A 17,599-nucleotide genomic window follows, 5' to 3' on the forward strand; every position below is an offset into this window, starting at 1 on the left:
TTAAATACAGACTGAATGACAGGAGTGAGAATCAGCCATGTCCACAAATCACTTATAAGATGATTTGCAAATCAAGACAGGCTTTGCTTTCAGCCGAGATAAAGGTTTTTATAGACATTCAGGATTCAGGATTTTTTTGGTGTAGTTAGAAAACTGGCACACATTCAAATATTGTTGTGTAGGGCGAGACACCGCAGATGAAGATGGTCAATGTATAACATAAAGATATACTCATGAAAGTTTGCCAGTTGTGCAAGTAGTGCTTGAAAAAAACAATGTGTTTGCCTGTGGGGTCTCGTCTTAATGTAAATGAAACAACAGTACCCTAGGGCAGGGGTTCCCAGCCTTTTTTGTTCCATTCTGCCTTCACATACAGCAGCAGGCTCACATTATATCAATGACAATAATGTGGCTCATTATAACAAGGCTGGCCTCATACACAATGGTGAATGTGCTATCAGCTATTTCAACGCCTGCCAGCATGACCCACAGACAAACACACAAACACAAACACACACACACACACACACACACACACACACACACACACAAAACCACACACACACACACACACACACACACACAAAACCACACACACACACACACACACACACACACACACACCAAGGCTACATACATGTGCCTAAGGGTAGAGGAATGACAAAATCAGACCATGCAGGGTCGGAGGGCACAACATAACGGAGCGGCTTTTGTCTCAAGGAAAAAGCCTTTTGCATTAATATGCTGAAACAAGTCTTCTTCTATCCACTGATAGCTCTCATATGAACCACACTAAAGCTCACAACATAACTCCTGAGGAACAAAAGGGCTCTGCAGCAGGAATAGGGTCCAGTAATAAGTGACTGTTGGGTGTGCTCCAGTAAGATTTCACATTTGGCAAAGGCTTGTACACTGGAAAGCATATCCGTCTGGAATTGCGTATTATCGCCACCCACAGATCCCCAAATGAATTCCTCTGATCCTAACGTTTGTAAAGAAAGACATTTGGAAAAGATTTCACAGATCAGAGTGCGTCATCGCATAGGCCTTTCAAGTGATTTCAAACCGTGGAACATTTGAATTGGAAATCTGCAGTATATTTGAGCAATCGAGGGTGGGGGGGTACTTTTAAGGGAATAAACTGTTTGTTTTTTTCTATATTCGCCTTAAGCTTCCATAATGAGCAAGATGCGGACCTTATCATGTTCTGTAATTATACAGGGGGAGAAACAGAAAGCTTTAAAACTGTGCCAGGGGGATGCTTTTATTTAAAGAAATGAGAAAGTTATCTCTCCAAAACACAAATCAAAAATGAAACAAAAAATATATATAATTTTTGCGCTGATGATCAAGGACACTCAATAATTATGGCACTCGCATCTGACAAGAAAAGTGACATCATCGTACATGTCCGGAGAGATTTCATTTGTTTTTGAGTCGGTGTCGGTGTGTTTGCATCTTCTTAAATGTTTTTTTCGCTGCATTGGTGGACATAGAAGTCATTTGGCACATTTTGGTCAGTGTGTCACTTTAGAGGGATATCCTTTTCCGTTCAGAAGATAGAGCAATGCTGATTATGTTGTCAAGTTGGATTTATGTCCGGTTAAAAAATAAAACAACATCGGCCCAGCCCCCTCCCCTGCCCCCCCTGCTCTACACTGTATATTGTAATTTAGGAGGCAGCTGTCATATTGAGTTTTCCCATTATACAGTATTTACGGCACGGGCTCAGAATCATAGCCTGAATAGCCTGGGATGTGACTACAACATTTCTCCCTCACAAACAAACTAACACACAACCTCAGATTTGTGAATTCAGATGAATTGTTTTAAATGAATGGTCTAGACACAAGGTTTAACAGAGTGGGGCCTGTGGCAGGTCATGTGCCTCCACAACAGTGAAACACTGCTGACCCCTCATGGTCTGTGAGACTAAAGGTGTCTTTTATACACTCAATTCTTTTATACACTCAATGCAGCATGTAGTTAGTGTGTTTTGTTCTGGTTTGGTGTAGGGCAGCAATAAAGGATGGTACTCAGATGCAACATGATCGTTTTATGACAAGCAGTAAATGACTATTCTAATTGCATAATGTCTGCCATTACTATACACAGTATTAAGTGTCTCTCAGTGGAAATCCCTGACTGCATCTCTGCTACTACAGATCATAAAGGACTGGAGGATCAGATGTTAATTTTTTTTTTCTGTGTTGCACTTTAATATCTATAATAATACATGGGGAAACCTAAGAATGAAGTCCCTGGAAAAAACTTTTTGTCTTTATCAAACCAAAGAGCTCAGAATGGCAGTGATGCTACAGCTAGCACACACACTGGACTCTAACCATCACATCATCAAAGTGCTTCTTCCGTCAATGAAATCATCATTTTAGTAACACTGTATACAATTCAAGCAACATAATATAAACCATACAGTGTGCTGCATTGTTAATGGTAAAAATACAACAAAAAACAGCCGAATCCTTTTGCTTTAAAACTCAGTCCACTCCAGACCCTTTTTGTTTGTGGAATAATGCAGGAGGACGTTAGCCTGTTAGCTCTTTGTTTATTATTCAGATGCAGTGTGTGTGTGTGTGTGTGTGTGTGTGTGTGTGTGTGTGTGTGTGTGTGTGTGTGTGTGTGTGTGTGTGTGTGTGTGTGTGTGACCTTGTGCAGCTTTGAGCTGTCTCAGCAGAGTGCCCACTCCACACCATGCTGCCTGACACAGCCAGACGTCTGCATGTGTGCCCGGGACACACAGAGGGTGGATGTAGGTCAGCCATGGGGACCGAGTGAAAGAGAGGCCCCCCAAACGTCACCACCTATACTTACACACACACACACACACACACACACACACACACACACACACACACACACACACACACACACACACACACACACACACACACACACACACACACACACACACACACACACACACACGTCACACCCCATACAAACTCATCTGGCGCCTTAAACACTCTGACATTATCAGGCCAACGTCCACCCTCATTACTCTCACCTTTGCTACTGCAGCAAAACGGCCCAAGAGGAGCAAGATAAGAGGAGAGAGCAAGGAGAACTATAGCAAACAGACATCAGATCATGGTGCACGTCTGAAATGTTAGGATGCTCATTTGACGGCCACTGTCCCCATCCATGTCAACACACTAATAATAGTGACGTTAAACTACAACTAGCTAGGCCCGCCCACCCGCCCACACACACACACACACACACACACACACACACACACACACACACACACACACATGGCCTGGCCCCTGAAAAGGTCCAGTTATTGCAGGGGCCCCTTTTTGCTCATCATGATATACTTATCAGTTATTAAGTTTTGAGTAAAATGAGAAACACGCTATACATGAAAGACTGACTTAAAAATCACACAAGATCATAGTGCGGAACATAGCGTGGTAGATTAAACAAGTCCCAACAAAGCACACAGGAGCGTTTAGTGAAGTTAGAAAGTTTTTCTTTTGACTGTCAGCATGGTTTCTGTCGCCATGTCCTGAACCAGATAGTGAGGCAACAAGCTTAAAAAATTGTGAACTTTTCCTTTAACTTCAGAAACTGTCTAGAATACATTGAAGTGAAATGTATATGCAAGTCATATGGGTTTTAGACACATTATCAAAGCAAAGCACCAGACACACACATACATAGCGATAGAAAGCTTGTGTGGTTGACCTTTTGACGTTGCATGCAAAAGCTATGGGTGGGGGAAAAAACCACAACCTACTTTTAGGTTTCCAAGATGAAATAGTGCATATTTTACTTTAATAACAATAAATACAATTATGTTTTCTTAATAAATTATAGTGAAAATTTTGGTTCAAAATAAAGTTAAGCCGAGTTAGGTTCCTGGCCCCTAAAGACCATGGCTGGGCCCTAAAAAGCTTTGCCATTTCCTTGGTTAGGATTAACAGAATTACTTTCCCTTAATGACAAACACAACCTTATGTTATTCCTATTTAAGAGAACATGATTTAAATAAATTCATTAAGGAAACCAAATAGTTTCTTTTAACAAATCTTTTATTGAAAAAGAGTCAGAGAGCAGTTCCAAAAACCAGGTGTTCTAATCAGTCTATGGTTATAATCCCATAAATGATGACATGCTGCCATCTAGTGGCTCACACAATACAGTTCATAATGTCGATATGGACCCTGATTAATGCAAAACGATTTTATGTTTGAGATCATTTTTATTAAAAAAAACCCAGCAAGAATGACAGCGGAACATGTTTACAGAGAACAGAGTAATAAATTAGAAGTAACATAGAAGTTGGTCTATATCATGAAAAAGATGGGTTTATGCAAAGTACATATAAGAATATGTTTTCATTGCTGTGAGCCTCTAGCTCAGCGGTTGTAGGGATGCATTGAACCCGATGCAGATTTGATGTTTGTCTTGATGCTGCTTGGGATTTTTCCTGAGAAACAAAAATGGGGAGAGAAAAAATAATCACTTAAAACATTAACACCAAACACAACCCAAAATGTTTAGGTCAACAGACAGACACAAATCAACCACTCAAAGTTTGTGGATTTGCTGCAACAACCGAACAACTTTGCTTTGTAGGATTAATACATGGTATTCTGATTCAACAGACTATTAAAACACACGTGAAGCATGTCCATAAACCTACACCTTTTTACCTTCAGTTCTTAATGCTCAATGGTAAATTGTAAATCAAAAAGTTAAAGAACACATATTTCAAGTAACAATATGTGCCTGAAATGTCAAGAAATTGGTGGTATAGATCAAAGTGATATAAATGTAAAATGAAAACACAGTAAGCTGTATATTTGACATGTCTAGACATGGTTCCTTTTTTCCATACTTTGTGCACAAAACCTAGTAAATCGTTCCCCTTGAAACAAAAGCCCATGGTCCTCCCATACCTGCTTGCTGGCCTGAGCCCCCGCCGATGGTGACCTGCTGTAGGGTTGGACCTCCGCTCATCATAGGCCCTTGTCCTGGATGTCCAGGGGCCACTGGACCTGGAGGCCTGCATTTGGAGAGCCCCTTCCCGAACGCAACAGCTCCTACCAGCGCGTTGGTGTCAGCAGGGTTGAATGACGGTTTGTTTTGTCGTATAGCTGGGGGGGAAAAAGTCATAAAAGTCAACATATTTAAACATATATATTCATAATACCGGTATTAGAGACAACACACATTCACTATTAAACTATTATTATTATTTATATTATTTATTTATATTTTACATGTTTGAAAAAAAGCATTAATTTATTCACTCATTTCCGATATTCTGGAGTCAAATCTGATATTGCCCAGTTTAATCGGCTGATTAAAACTCAGGCAATAAGCATTTTTCTTACTGCAAGAAAATAGCTTATATTTACAACTGATTCCATTATCATTATCTTTATATTTAGACAATAGCCGGGTGTATAAGCAAACATATTTAGTCACTGGCAAAAGATCATTTGAAGTTTTCATCATTTCTACATTACAGCGAGTTCCCTGCACTTTATCGGGAAAAATAAAAGTGTTAACATCGGCGTAATAGAAATGAATGGAGAGGGAACACATGGACAGAGAAAGGACTACGTACCTGCACTCTCTGCATCTCTTTCATCACGAGGATTGTTAAGCTTCTCCAGCAGATTGGAACACAGTTTATTTAACGTCTGGATCTGTTTCTGTCGACAGTTAAAACACAACAGGAGAGTTTGAGCATAATGATAAACGCTCTACAGTATTTGACATTGGTGCACACAGCAAACTGCTCCGTATGTTTTGCATAGGAGTGAGAGAGGCCTGGCTGAGGCCCAGTGTACGGTGGCTGACCTGGGCTGCCTCGGGGCCGATGCGGGCTGCCTCTACACTCAGCTGCTTCTCCTGCTCCTCCACCTCGGGGTCAGGCTTGGTCCTCAGGTAGTCAGGCACGATCTCATGGCTGAACACTGGCACACGCTGCTCTGTGAGCTTCTGTTAGGGAGCAAAGCACAGGGAGGTACATGGACCGGGTCAGAGAGAGAGAGAGAGATGGAAACAAAGCCTCAGAGGAGCACACACACACATATTAGTCGCTGGCTTTTAAGTCTCATTTCCACTGAACAGGTGCGGTTCGGTGCAGCACTATTTTTTTTGTCACCCTTTCGTTGGGGGTACCAAGCCGTCCCAAAAGGGTGGAGCTACACACCGCAGTCTGTTGATTGGTCGAAAGAACAATCATTTCCATGCGAGAGGAGAACCGTAATGTGTGTAGTCACCTCGGCAAGAGTCAAGAGTTTTGTGTTTAGAGAAAAATGTCGGCCAACAGCTCTTTGTTTACTGTTTGGCGTTTTTCCTCTTCATTTAATTAATCAACAGGATACACAATGTCTAGCTGCTATGATGATGTCACCATACTTTAGAAGATGCGGCAACCAGCGCCGTTCAACAGCTCTGACCCATAGACTGTATATACTCTGACCGAGGCTATCTCCGTCTGGCATAAACCCCGCCTATGCCAAGTAAGAAATGCTGTTAGCAGTGGAAACGCAAGCCAGATCTAGGGTTACCGGCATGCCATGCCAAACTGAACCGTGCCGCTCAGTGGAAACGAAGCCTTTGATACTTACTGCTAGATCCTCATCTCGGTCTGGAGACAGCAGCAGTGGGATTATAACCTGGTTCCTAAAGGAAGGCGTCTTTTCATTCTTCAGCAGTTTATTGATGGTGTTGAGCTGGCCAGACAGCAGGGCGAAGTTATCCAGAACAGAAGGCCTGGATGACACAAACAACACATCTCAACTACAGTCACATGTCAACTTATTTTACCAATAAAACTGCCTCGACTGAGCAGCTAATGATAGTGCAAACTTAGTTACTTAATAAGAGTATGGCGCTTCCCTTCCCTTTGTCATACACACCGATACAACAATATATTAAAAACATCACAAAACTCCATTTCATTAGGGAAAATCCAAAATCTTTTTTATAAGTTTTATTTATTTATACACAGGTGCATCTCAATAATGTATAATATCAAGGTTAGATGTTTTTTTTTAGTAATTTAATTAAAAAATGTATAGCAATATATATGTATTGACACTTATGTCCTGAGGCTAAAAACTAATACGAAATATTTGCTTTGGCGAATAAAAATTGATAAACGTGTTATTAGAGAAGGGTTTCCCTTCAATGAGACAAACGTATCACTCACCATGTTAACCGCTCGTATTCATTTTCCAGTTTATAGATGAAACTGTGCAGCGCGCTTTTGACGTGAGCTACCCGAGAGATGAGGGAATCCACCGACGCCTCCAACTGCTTTTCCTCCCGCTGCTGAGAGGAGGAAAAACACACACACACACAACTTTATATTAATGCTGTCTCTATTGTTTCATCTTTATTTATCTTGACTTTGCTAAACGTAAATTGACACTAAACTCGATGTTATGTTGCCTAAGTTAAGCAAGCTAACATAGCCTACTACTAGCCCTACAAACAAGTCAACCATACATTCTGTATAATTAATTATAGTTTCAATAAAATGACCAGAGAGTAATACAAGGTATCACAATGTAATTTACAATATATGGGAGTTGAACGCCTTTTACCTGCATTGTTATATGAACGTTATGCGGTAACGATGAGGGAAGCACTGAACTCCTGAATGCTCTACTTCTTCTACGAATTTGATGGCGGATCGCAAATCAACGTTTAGGTGCATACCGCCACCTACTGTACCGGAGTGTGTAACACCAGGCTTCAGAAACTTCAGGTCACATTTTAAGACTATAGAACGAGCATTTTTTTTTTTTATCTAACCCTGTATCTTGAAGAAACTAAAAATGCCCTAGGCCTAGACCATGACCTAGTTTTCTCACTCATCCCAAATCCCTTCCCAATTCCAGCCCAATCTAATAAATCATAAATCTTATCATGCAAGATGTTCATTAAATAGTTGACTTTAGTCCACTCTGTCCAAATCTCAATCTTGAGAACATCACCTCACTGTCTTCAGCATTTTCCATAAAAAGCCTTCACGCTAATTGATTTCTGTATGATGTAATAGTGTCTCCCTTTAGTGTCTGTGTTCCTCTACTTCTGCCATGAACGCCTCACTGCTTCTCTTATCAACGACCTCACCTTTTCCAAAGGGAACTTTCATTATTTCATCATCCTGAACTTTTACTCTCTTGGCAATCTCATCTGCTTTCTCTCCCAGAAATCCCATCAGATTAAAATCTTTCCCTCTGCAGTTCATATTTGGAACAATGCAGTAGAAATAGGCCTACCATGATGTGCACAAAATTTTAGGAAGGTGAAAGGTCCATGAACTCACAAACGCTTACACCTTACGTCGACAAAATCAAAGCATGCATTAGAAGAAGTAGTGAGGAACAACAAACCCTGTTTTCTTTTCACAATACGGAAATATAGAACTACTTGGAAATGCTTCCAAGACAATAACCCAAGAATATACAGTAAAATGACACTTAAAAATGTTATGCCAGAAAAAATGTGGAACAAAAACTTTCAACATTTAAGAAAAAAAAAATGTATATTATATTCGGCGAATGCAAGTTCATGGGAATACTGTTTTACTGGTGTAGGACATGAGACCCAACAGCACAATGTGTCCATCACTAACTTTTATTCGGGAGTAACCAGGTAGAAACTACAACATCTTTATTTGAACAAAAAGGCATTAGTGGTCTAGTAGTGTCTAACATACAGTATTACAATCTGTCACCAACTGTGTTAGGCAGTTTTTTTTTTCTCATGATGATTCACAGTTCACTTATTAAGGCTTTTGATTGCGCACACACACACACACACACACACACACACACACACACACACACACACACACACACACACACACACACACACACACACACACACACACACACACACACACACACACACACACACACACACACACACACACACACACACACACACACTTTCAAAAGGAGTTTGTGTGACATCAGGGTTTGTAATCATGTACTTGGTTAATACTAATGCTTGGTTCACTTGTTAAGATAAGATCATTATTGTCTGTTCACATTGGAATAGTTGGGTAAAGATAACTGACATGCTGCTTGAGAGCACACATGGAATAATGCAAAGCATAGTGTAGAGAAGAGACTGGTTTGTGTTAGGATAGCAACATGACTACAAAGGGGCGGGGCTTTCTTCACAGTCCTGTCACAGCCGTGTTAACCTGATGAGAGGCGTTTTAGAAGAGGCTATCCACGTCCCCCATTTCAACCACCACAGTCTTCAGCTGGGAGTAGTACTCGATTGTCACCTGGCCCAGCTCTCTGCCAAAGCCTGGGTAAAAAGCATAATACACATCATATTAACGCTGTCTGTCTGAGTGAGTGATTCAACCTACTGTCATTAAGTATAAGACAGCCAAGACCACTGCAATAAAATGTATTAATACGAATGTATTACCATTTGTATTGACTATGACAAAAGTGGATATTGTGTGACCATTTCAAATCATAGAAAATCCTACCTGAACTCTTGTATCCTCCGAATGGCACTTCCACAGGGCTGGTGTTGTAGTTGTTGATGTAGCAGGTCCCCGCCTCCAGGTTCTGAGCCACACGATGGGCTCGAGAAATGTCCCTGCAAAAGAGATACAGTTTTAAATAGTAAGCACGTAATAGTCAATAGTGAGTCAAACATAGAGTCAATGTTTTTACTTTTCTATGCCGTTTGGTTTTGTCTTTCTTTTTGCAGAAATGTATCTAGAATGTATTTAATGGATACATTATTTATTTGATCCTGTTGTACTTATTGCACCGTGGGTCGGAGAGAAACATATTTTTGATTCCTCTTAGCATATATTGCAGAAATTGCCAATAAAGTTGACTCGACTTGACTGCAACATGTTCCCATGGTCTACTCCGCCCTTACACTCCAGAGACTGCTATTGTGCAATGAATCCAACCCAGTTCTATTTTTCCCCCACAAAAAAGGCAGCGCTCATTTGAATTGGAGTGCAGCCAGTGGAATGCAATAGCCTCATTATCTTCAATAGCAAAGCGTCTGCATTGTGAACCACAGACTGCTGAGTAATGTGTGTCCTGATGCTGACCTGGTGAAGACCCCAGAGGCCAGTCCAAAGGTTGTGTTGTTGGCACGCTGCACCACTTCCTCCTCCGTGTCGAAAGGCAGCACAGACATGACCGGCCCAAAGATCTCCTCCTTCACACACGTCATGTCGTCTCTGCAGTTATCTGTGCAGAGAGAATAGGACTGGATGTGACACATGTGGCATACTATCATAATACATTCATTTTATATAGTGCTTTTCAAGGTACTCGAAAGACCCTTTACAATAAAATGAGTACACAAGCAAATTATAAAACAGGTGTAGCAATCAAACCAACACACAAAAGCAAAGACAAGCATATTCAAAGTGAACCATTAAAATAAGCATATAAAAGCATGTATATGTGTAAATATTTAAAATACATATTATGTGATGTAAATATGCCAACATTTAATATTGTCATTGGCTGAAGGCTATTCTGAAGAGGTGTGTTTTGATGAGTGAATCGAATGTTTCCAGTTATACTGGGACACAATACATGCAGATGGTTTTAAAATATGACTTGGATAATATTAAACTAGAACAACCGCCTGGTGGTTATACCTCGCGTACCATTGTTGCTGTTCTGCTGCATGTCTGTTAATGTTTATCTTGAGCAATAACAAAAAAAAAAAAAGACGTTAATTTATTTTATGTGTTCACAAGCTTAACACAATTTTAACAAGGGTAATGTTTGGTAAATAGACAATGTTTTAAAGAAGGTAGAACTCCAAGAAGTTACACTATGGTACAAGTTCACTGCACCAACCTTTGCCCTCCAAAGTCTTATCAGTTCACCCAGGAGGCCAAGTGTAAGTTGGTAGTAAATATGACAAATCAATGCATTATTGAAATATTGTGCTCTCAAGATTTGAGGTCACAGTAACTAGGGATGGGGCCGATCCTATCCAATATCGGTATCGGAATAGGTTTTTTCCCCCCACATATCGGAATCAGGAAACTAGTGGATCTGTGCATTCCTAACAGTAACCTTGACCTTTGACCTCCAAAATGTAACCAGTTTTTTCTTGAGTCGCAGTTGACACTTGTGCAAACTTGGCCTGAAGGGACGGACTGACGGACAGACCACCCGCAAACATAATGCCTCCGGCCTTCAGATATTGCCGGGCGAGGAGGCATGAAAAATAATAAAAAAGCCTTACCAAGCACACAGGGCGACATGTAGTAACCCCCTTTCAGTTTGGGGTCACTGGGGACAAAAGGCTCTCCTCCACAAAGCACTCTGGCTCCCTGGAAAAACAGACAAATAACTATGAAAACTAAAATAAGAATAATTAAAAACAGGCTAGTCAAAGTGCTGGAGGTGCTATCTGTGCAAACCTTTTTTTTTTTTTACAATTGCTCACAATTTTACCAAAGGGTACCATGACATTTTCCCTTATTCTTAAGATCAAATGATTAGCACACACACACACACATTCCATTTCTTCCCCAAAAGGAAGGTATATCCCCACAATATCACTGTGTGAACAGAAAAATGTTCTCACAACATGAGTAATATCAACACACACCTCTTTCTTGGCCTGCGTAACAAATCCCAGCACTTTGTCCAGGTGTGGCTTGCTGATGAGCGCTCCCATGCGGGTGGCCTCCAGCAGGGGGTCGCCCACAGCGATGGCCTTGGTCCTCTTCACCACTTCCTCCAGGAACTGGGGCATGATCTCCCTTTGCACAAACACTCTGGTCCCATTGCAGCAAACCTAAACACAAAGTATACCCACATGTAAGACCTGCCAGAACTGAGAAAAAAATACTGTGGACAAGAAAACCAGCCTGAAATATTTTGTCTACATTTTATTTGATTGATTTTAAAATCTAAATTTACTTTGGATTATATGGTGCCCCTTTTCTCTACACCTTTATCTGCATTTGTGTCTCAGGTGTTACTCTCTTCACTTATGTTTTTTCTTCCTTCTATTGCATTGTTGAGAGGAGCATGATGAGGCTTAAGAATTTCATTGCCAATGACTGCTGCTGTCGTTGTTGTGCATATGACAAATTAACTTCTTGAATCCCGAAATCATACAACAACCCAATAGGTAAATGAGTGTCTGACCTCTCCCTGTGTCAAGAAGTTAGCCATGAGCGCTCCCTTCACTGCGTTCTCCAGCTCACAGTCTTTGAAGATGAGGAGGGGAGATTTCCCCCCGAGCTCCAGAGTCACATGCTTCACTCCCTTTGAAGCCATCTCCATCACCTGAGAGAAAATAACACACAGGCCTTAGCAAGAGGGACAACAGAGGCCTTGTAGAGCAGTTAAAGAATGTATCATCTGGATGATTGTTTACCTTTTATTACCTATTATTCAGAATCAATTCTGCCATGTTTAATTGCCCATAGGTCAAACATCAGAGCACTGGTGTCTGTACCTTTTTGCCTGTTGGCACGCTGCCAGTGAAGGAGACCTTGGCGACCTTTGGGTGATGGCAGAGCAAGGTGCCAGTGTCTGCTCCCCCCTGCACCACGTTGAAGAGGCCGTCAGGTGCACCCGCCTCTTTGTAGATCTCAGCCAGAAGCACGGCCGTCACCGGAGTCATTGGAGACGGCTTAAATACCATGGCATTACCTAAACACAACCACTTTTTAAAGATCGCATATAATGTTCATTTTAAATTAATAAAATTATATCATACTAATTTTCAGGTTCAAAATTGTAATTTGGGTTTTGACTAGAAACTGTTTTCATGGCGTTTCGTCCAATTTTTTTTTATATTTCTCTCAGTGCCATTGCTGATTCTCCTCCTTTCAGCCTCTGTCTAAAACACTCCATTTTAGAGCCTGTCACTCCCTAACTGCCAGTTAGATTCAGGGGGATCTGGGGCTGTGCTTATCACAGGTGGTGGTAGTGCTAGGTTAGGTTGGTAATAAGGGGGCATGGAGAAATCTGACAGGGGTTTTTTAACACAGGTTTTCAGAAAAGTGGAGGTGGGGGAAAAGACAGAGGTGGTTTTCTCATACTTTGGAAGTCTCAAGTTACGGCAGGGACCCATATTAATGTTGAAAAGACGTGAAGAACTGTATTTTACATAATAGCTGACCTTATATACTGCAAGGTCTAGTCTTTATAGAGGTTTATGATTAAGGAACAAAATAAACACCTTGTTATAGGACAAACACACAAAAATAACTCAATCTAATCTTGTAATAGACAATAATACAAACGTACCACAAGCCAGGGCAGGAGCAGACTTCCAGCATGCCACCTGGAAGGGGTAATTCCAGGCTCCGATGCCCACACACACACCCAGGGGCTCCCTCCGCGTGTAAGCAAACGATCCCCCGGGAAGCTGCACGTGCTGGCCTTCAGTCAATCAAACACAACACAACTTTAAAACAACAAGACACTCAGTTTGGGAATTTTTTGTCACAAATGTAAGTGTTGGTGCACCCACCTGCAAGGGTAGAAGCCATGCCAGCATAGAACTCAAGGGTCTGCCAGGACACGTCAATATCCACCAGGGCCTCAGTGATGGTCTTTCCATTGTTGATCACTTCCAGCTTTGCTATCTCCTCCCTTCTTTCCTAGTTTCAATGGAACAGAAAATGTTGTTGGTTTATTTGTATTCATTTTTTAATATTTTAACACTCAATGTATTAAGAAATATTCTGCATGTATGGTTGAATTTAGAGTATGGGGTGGTTTTGGGGTGGGCTGGGTTTAGGGAACCATTAAAAAACAGCTTCACCCTATGTTGCCTCTACGTCTTCACTGATCGGTGTTTCTACTGTATGTGTCATGTTGTTGACAGAGGATATGTGTTGTTGTTAACCTGCAAACCTATTTTAAAAGTAAAGATTTACATAAAAAAAACAAAAAAAAACGTATGTGCATTAATTCAACAGAATGAATTCAAATTCTCTTCAGGGTAATTCAGTGTCAGTACATGCATACAGTTTGAAGATTACACAATGATACTAAAATCCCCTAACACATGAAACTAAAGAGGGAACACAAGACACACAAAGGGTTTATTCTGTGCAAATATAGGCCAGCAGCCATGGAGGGAGCGGGTGGGGGGCAATTTGGTCTTTTAATGAGTAACCAGTGTCTTATTGCATGCTTGTAACAGTCAGCTCCAATTTATGTTGCACAACAGTGAAATCAGACAGTTAACAAGCGTCTCACCCTGACAATGCGTGCGGCCTCCAGCATGACCCGGGCCCTCTCCATGCCCGACAGCTGTCTCCACTTCAGGTAGGCAGCGTGGGCGCTCTGTATGGCCTGGTCCACCTCCTCCTCCACACAGGGAAACATCTGACACAACACCCGGCCTGCAGGGAAGAGACACCAGCAGCTTACACACAGAGCTACCACAAGATATTAGAAATGTCTTACTGTGTAATAATTACACAAGAATAAAGACCTATGGTAACATCTAAAGTATTACTGAAAATAATAATAAATGGATGTTTTTTTTTAATTATATTGATTAAAATTGTGAATAATAATTGAAATAGTGATAATATGCTAATACTGTAGTATTATTGTCTTTTTTTGCATACTGTGGTAGCCTAGTAGCCTGCCTACTTTAAAGTATTGGCATTGTAGACATAGCTGATTTGAAGAGCCCAATTGCATTCATGTGTGATGCCTCATAGTAACCATTTTCAATGTGCTGACAGCATTATTTTTTTGACCATGACATGTCAAAATAGTCTGTAGCTTAGCAGACTTTGAAGTCATGTTATCACCACTTCCCAGCATGCTAGCATAACAGTATTGACACCTACCTGTTTGACTGGATATGCATTTTCAGATCATACCAGAATATGTGGCTGTGGCTCAAAAAATGAACTATGGGGAGCTTGTCCAACACAAATTACACAAATCTACAATTTGCAAAAACTGATTGATACTGCTGCACATTGGGAATGTCTGTGTTTTCATAAAGTGATATCTGAAATGGGGACATCTTTGAGAGTTTTGATTTGATTAGGCCTATGATAAAAACCAGTTTAAAACGCAACCTATTAATGCAACCACCTCACCAAGGAAGAACATCAATAAAGAAGGGTTTTAGATGTAGATAATAATAACGGCATGTCCTCATGGTGACCCCGGGCGCTGCACTATATGTCACTAAACTACACACCTTAAAACGCATCTCCTAAAGTGTTTCACTTATGTCATCAGTACGACTTCAGATATAAGCATTTAATAATGAACCAGACTTTTTAGTGTGTTGTATATTCACCAGTGGCCGGTTCAAACACTGGTTCTGCGTTGGCCTCAGTCCGGGGCTTCAGTCTCTTTCCTCCCCAGTAGTTGAGCGGCTCTGGGACCACCACGGTGCCCGTAGCGGCTCCGGGCATGCTGGCCAGGGTTGACTGGGACATGTTCAGACGAAGGACACCTGCAACAACACCGCAACGTCGCTGACTGTGTCGAAAAAGAGTATTTAATACACTGCATGCTAAAAGTCCGTTAGCTGAAGGGAAGTGAACTCGGCTAGCTAGCGCCGAGATAAGCAGCATGCGCAGGCAGGGTACTTTTAAATACTGTAACACACAAACACACACAGTGTGAAAGTTGTCACCTTACCTGGAATACTTGAGCAGAAGGGAAGCAGACTGTTAGCCCGTGGACTGGTCTCACTTGAAAAACTTGAAATGTACGACCCAAAATCCAGACAGAGCACGCCCACGCCTCTATCAACCTATATGGTCGCATCTCAAATTTGTTATCTAACTGCCCCCTCGTGGTATAACAGTGGGATGCAATGGGACGCATGGACCTATAATAAGGTAGGCTATAATTGCTATAACGATGGAGATTAAAATACACCGCCTATAAAAAAGAAAGCAAAAATTAGGATTATTATACTAAATCTTAAACCCTTCTTTATTTAGGGAACGAGAAATAATTTAAGTGACCGGAATAAGAGGCCTAGGCCTAAGTCAAAGTTTAGATCAAATTTGGATTTGAATGTCAGTTACCTTTGAAAGTATGATTTATCTGTACCTGGGGCTTCCGGCATCAGTCTTTCAGAAGACAGTGAGCTAAAGGTGGAGAGATTGCTCCACCCTGTGGTGGAAGAGAATACTACAGGTAGCCTACAGAAGGACAGCTTATTCAGAGCCACACAGAAACTGAATTTATATCAGAACTGCTAAATTCATCAATAAAAAGTTGTGTTAAACTCAAAAATGTCATTAGCTTATTGTTAGATTTGTTTTTTTGTGCAGAGTTTAAATTTTTCTTTCCGACAGTGAAGCCACATGTGCAAAAAGTCTTAACAGTGTGCATCACTAAAATACATCTGTGCAATTCAGTTCATTTCACCTTAAAAAGTCACTCACAGCAACACAACTCTTCATATGTCTCAAAACAAGCTCACTGGTGCAAAACACTGGCAACGTGTTTTGACAAAACACATATTGACACACAATACACAGACCTAAAATATTTCAAGTTTAATTGATCTGATTGATTTCAAATAAAACATATTTCATTAGGGAATACCTTAAGAGTAACATCATGTGGTGACCGTACCATATTGTTTACGTAAACAAGAGTGAATGAAAACAAAGCAATATGCTTCAGTATCTTTTACAGTCGGATTTCTTAATCAATAAAAAATACAATTTTACAAAAGAAAACTCCTGAATTTCCAAAATGGCGATTTGAAGCACTAAATCCAAAATGAGTTGTGAAAAATGGGTTTTGCCCATAACATAAAATTGCATTTTTGTGCGCTTCGAGCCAATATATGTTCCCATAAAATGTCATGCTCCTAGCCCTGTCTTTCATCATTGCCTGAACAACCTGTCTGGGGCCCCTGGGGGCCCATCTTTTTAGATGAATGTATTTTTTTGCAGGTCTAATGTGCACGCAGAGTTTTTTCAACTTTTGCGTGACGCGTAGTAGGTCAAAAGTGCTAAAAACCCCTAAGAAAAATAATAATAGTGAAAATACTGGCAACGCAATCAGAATACACTATTTGAAAGTCAGGCATGCCAAGAACAATATATAAAAAATAAATAACATGGTTGATACACGGCCAAGGACAGAAAGGCTCTGCAGCATATGATTTAAACTGCCCAGAACATCATTGATAACACAGGTCATCAGTGATATCAGTGCACAGATTTAAAAGACAACACACGCCCCAGCCACGGTCTGTTCCATGGACCTATAAAGAAAGGTCTGTTCCCTCTTCTGACAAAACCCAAATTGTATAAGCCTGTGTAGCGGTCTAGTATGGCAATTGCGATATTCGATATAATAAATAAAAAAAATTATTAGACCTTTATTTATCCAGGAAAAGTCCCATTGAGATTAAAAACCTCTTTTTGGGGTGAGCCCGCCGAATAATAATAATAATAATAATAATAATAATAATAATAATAATAATAATAATAATAATAATAATAATAATAATAATAATAATAATAATAATGTTGTTACTTGAAGAAAAATAGGGAGAAAATAAATAAATTCACTTTGCGAATCAGTTATCTAAATATTGGTTCTGGTTAGTTAGTCATGGT

The 17,599-nt window shown here is 40.5% G+C and overlaps 2 protein-coding genes across 2 annotated transcripts; both read right to left on the minus strand.

The window, feature by feature from the left end:
• Positions 1–4,096: 4,096 nt before the first annotated feature.
• On the minus strand, positions 4,097–7,667 carry med8 (mediator complex subunit 8). Its single transcript, XM_080033170.1, has 7 exons — positions 7,593–7,667; positions 7,196–7,317; positions 6,612–6,756; positions 5,836–5,976; positions 5,600–5,687; positions 4,926–5,123; positions 4,097–4,453 (listed from the first exon to the last, which is right to left on the minus strand). Exons 1-7 carry the CDS (start codon positions 7,596–7,598, stop codon positions 4,383–4,385), a joined length of 771 nt encoding a protein of 256 aa, XP_079889296.1. The 5' UTR covers positions 7,599–7,667; the 3' UTR covers positions 4,097–4,382.
• A 950-nt stretch (positions 7,668–8,617) lies between these two features.
• Positions 8,618–15,788, minus strand: LOC307254771 (4-trimethylaminobutyraldehyde dehydrogenase A). Its single transcript, XM_080033269.1, has 12 exons — positions 15,651–15,788; positions 15,304–15,462; positions 14,235–14,380; positions 13,501–13,630; positions 13,275–13,409; positions 12,478–12,674; positions 12,165–12,305; positions 11,620–11,808; positions 11,251–11,338; positions 10,091–10,232; positions 9,506–9,618; positions 8,618–9,315 (listed from the first exon to the last, which is right to left on the minus strand). The coding sequence occupies exons 2-12, from the start codon at positions 15,443–15,445 to the stop codon at positions 9,221–9,223; spliced, it is 1,518 nt and encodes a 505-aa protein (XP_079889395.1). The 5' UTR covers positions 15,446–15,462; positions 15,651–15,788; the 3' UTR covers positions 8,618–9,220.
• Between the last annotated feature and the right edge of the window lie 1,811 nt (positions 15,789–17,599).

The sequence above is a fragment of the Ammodytes marinus genome (assembly GCF_949987685.1).
Source record: "Ammodytes marinus genome assembly, chromosome: 8".
Taxonomy (NCBI): Eukaryota; Metazoa; Chordata; class Actinopteri; order Uranoscopiformes; family Ammodytidae; genus Ammodytes; species Ammodytes marinus.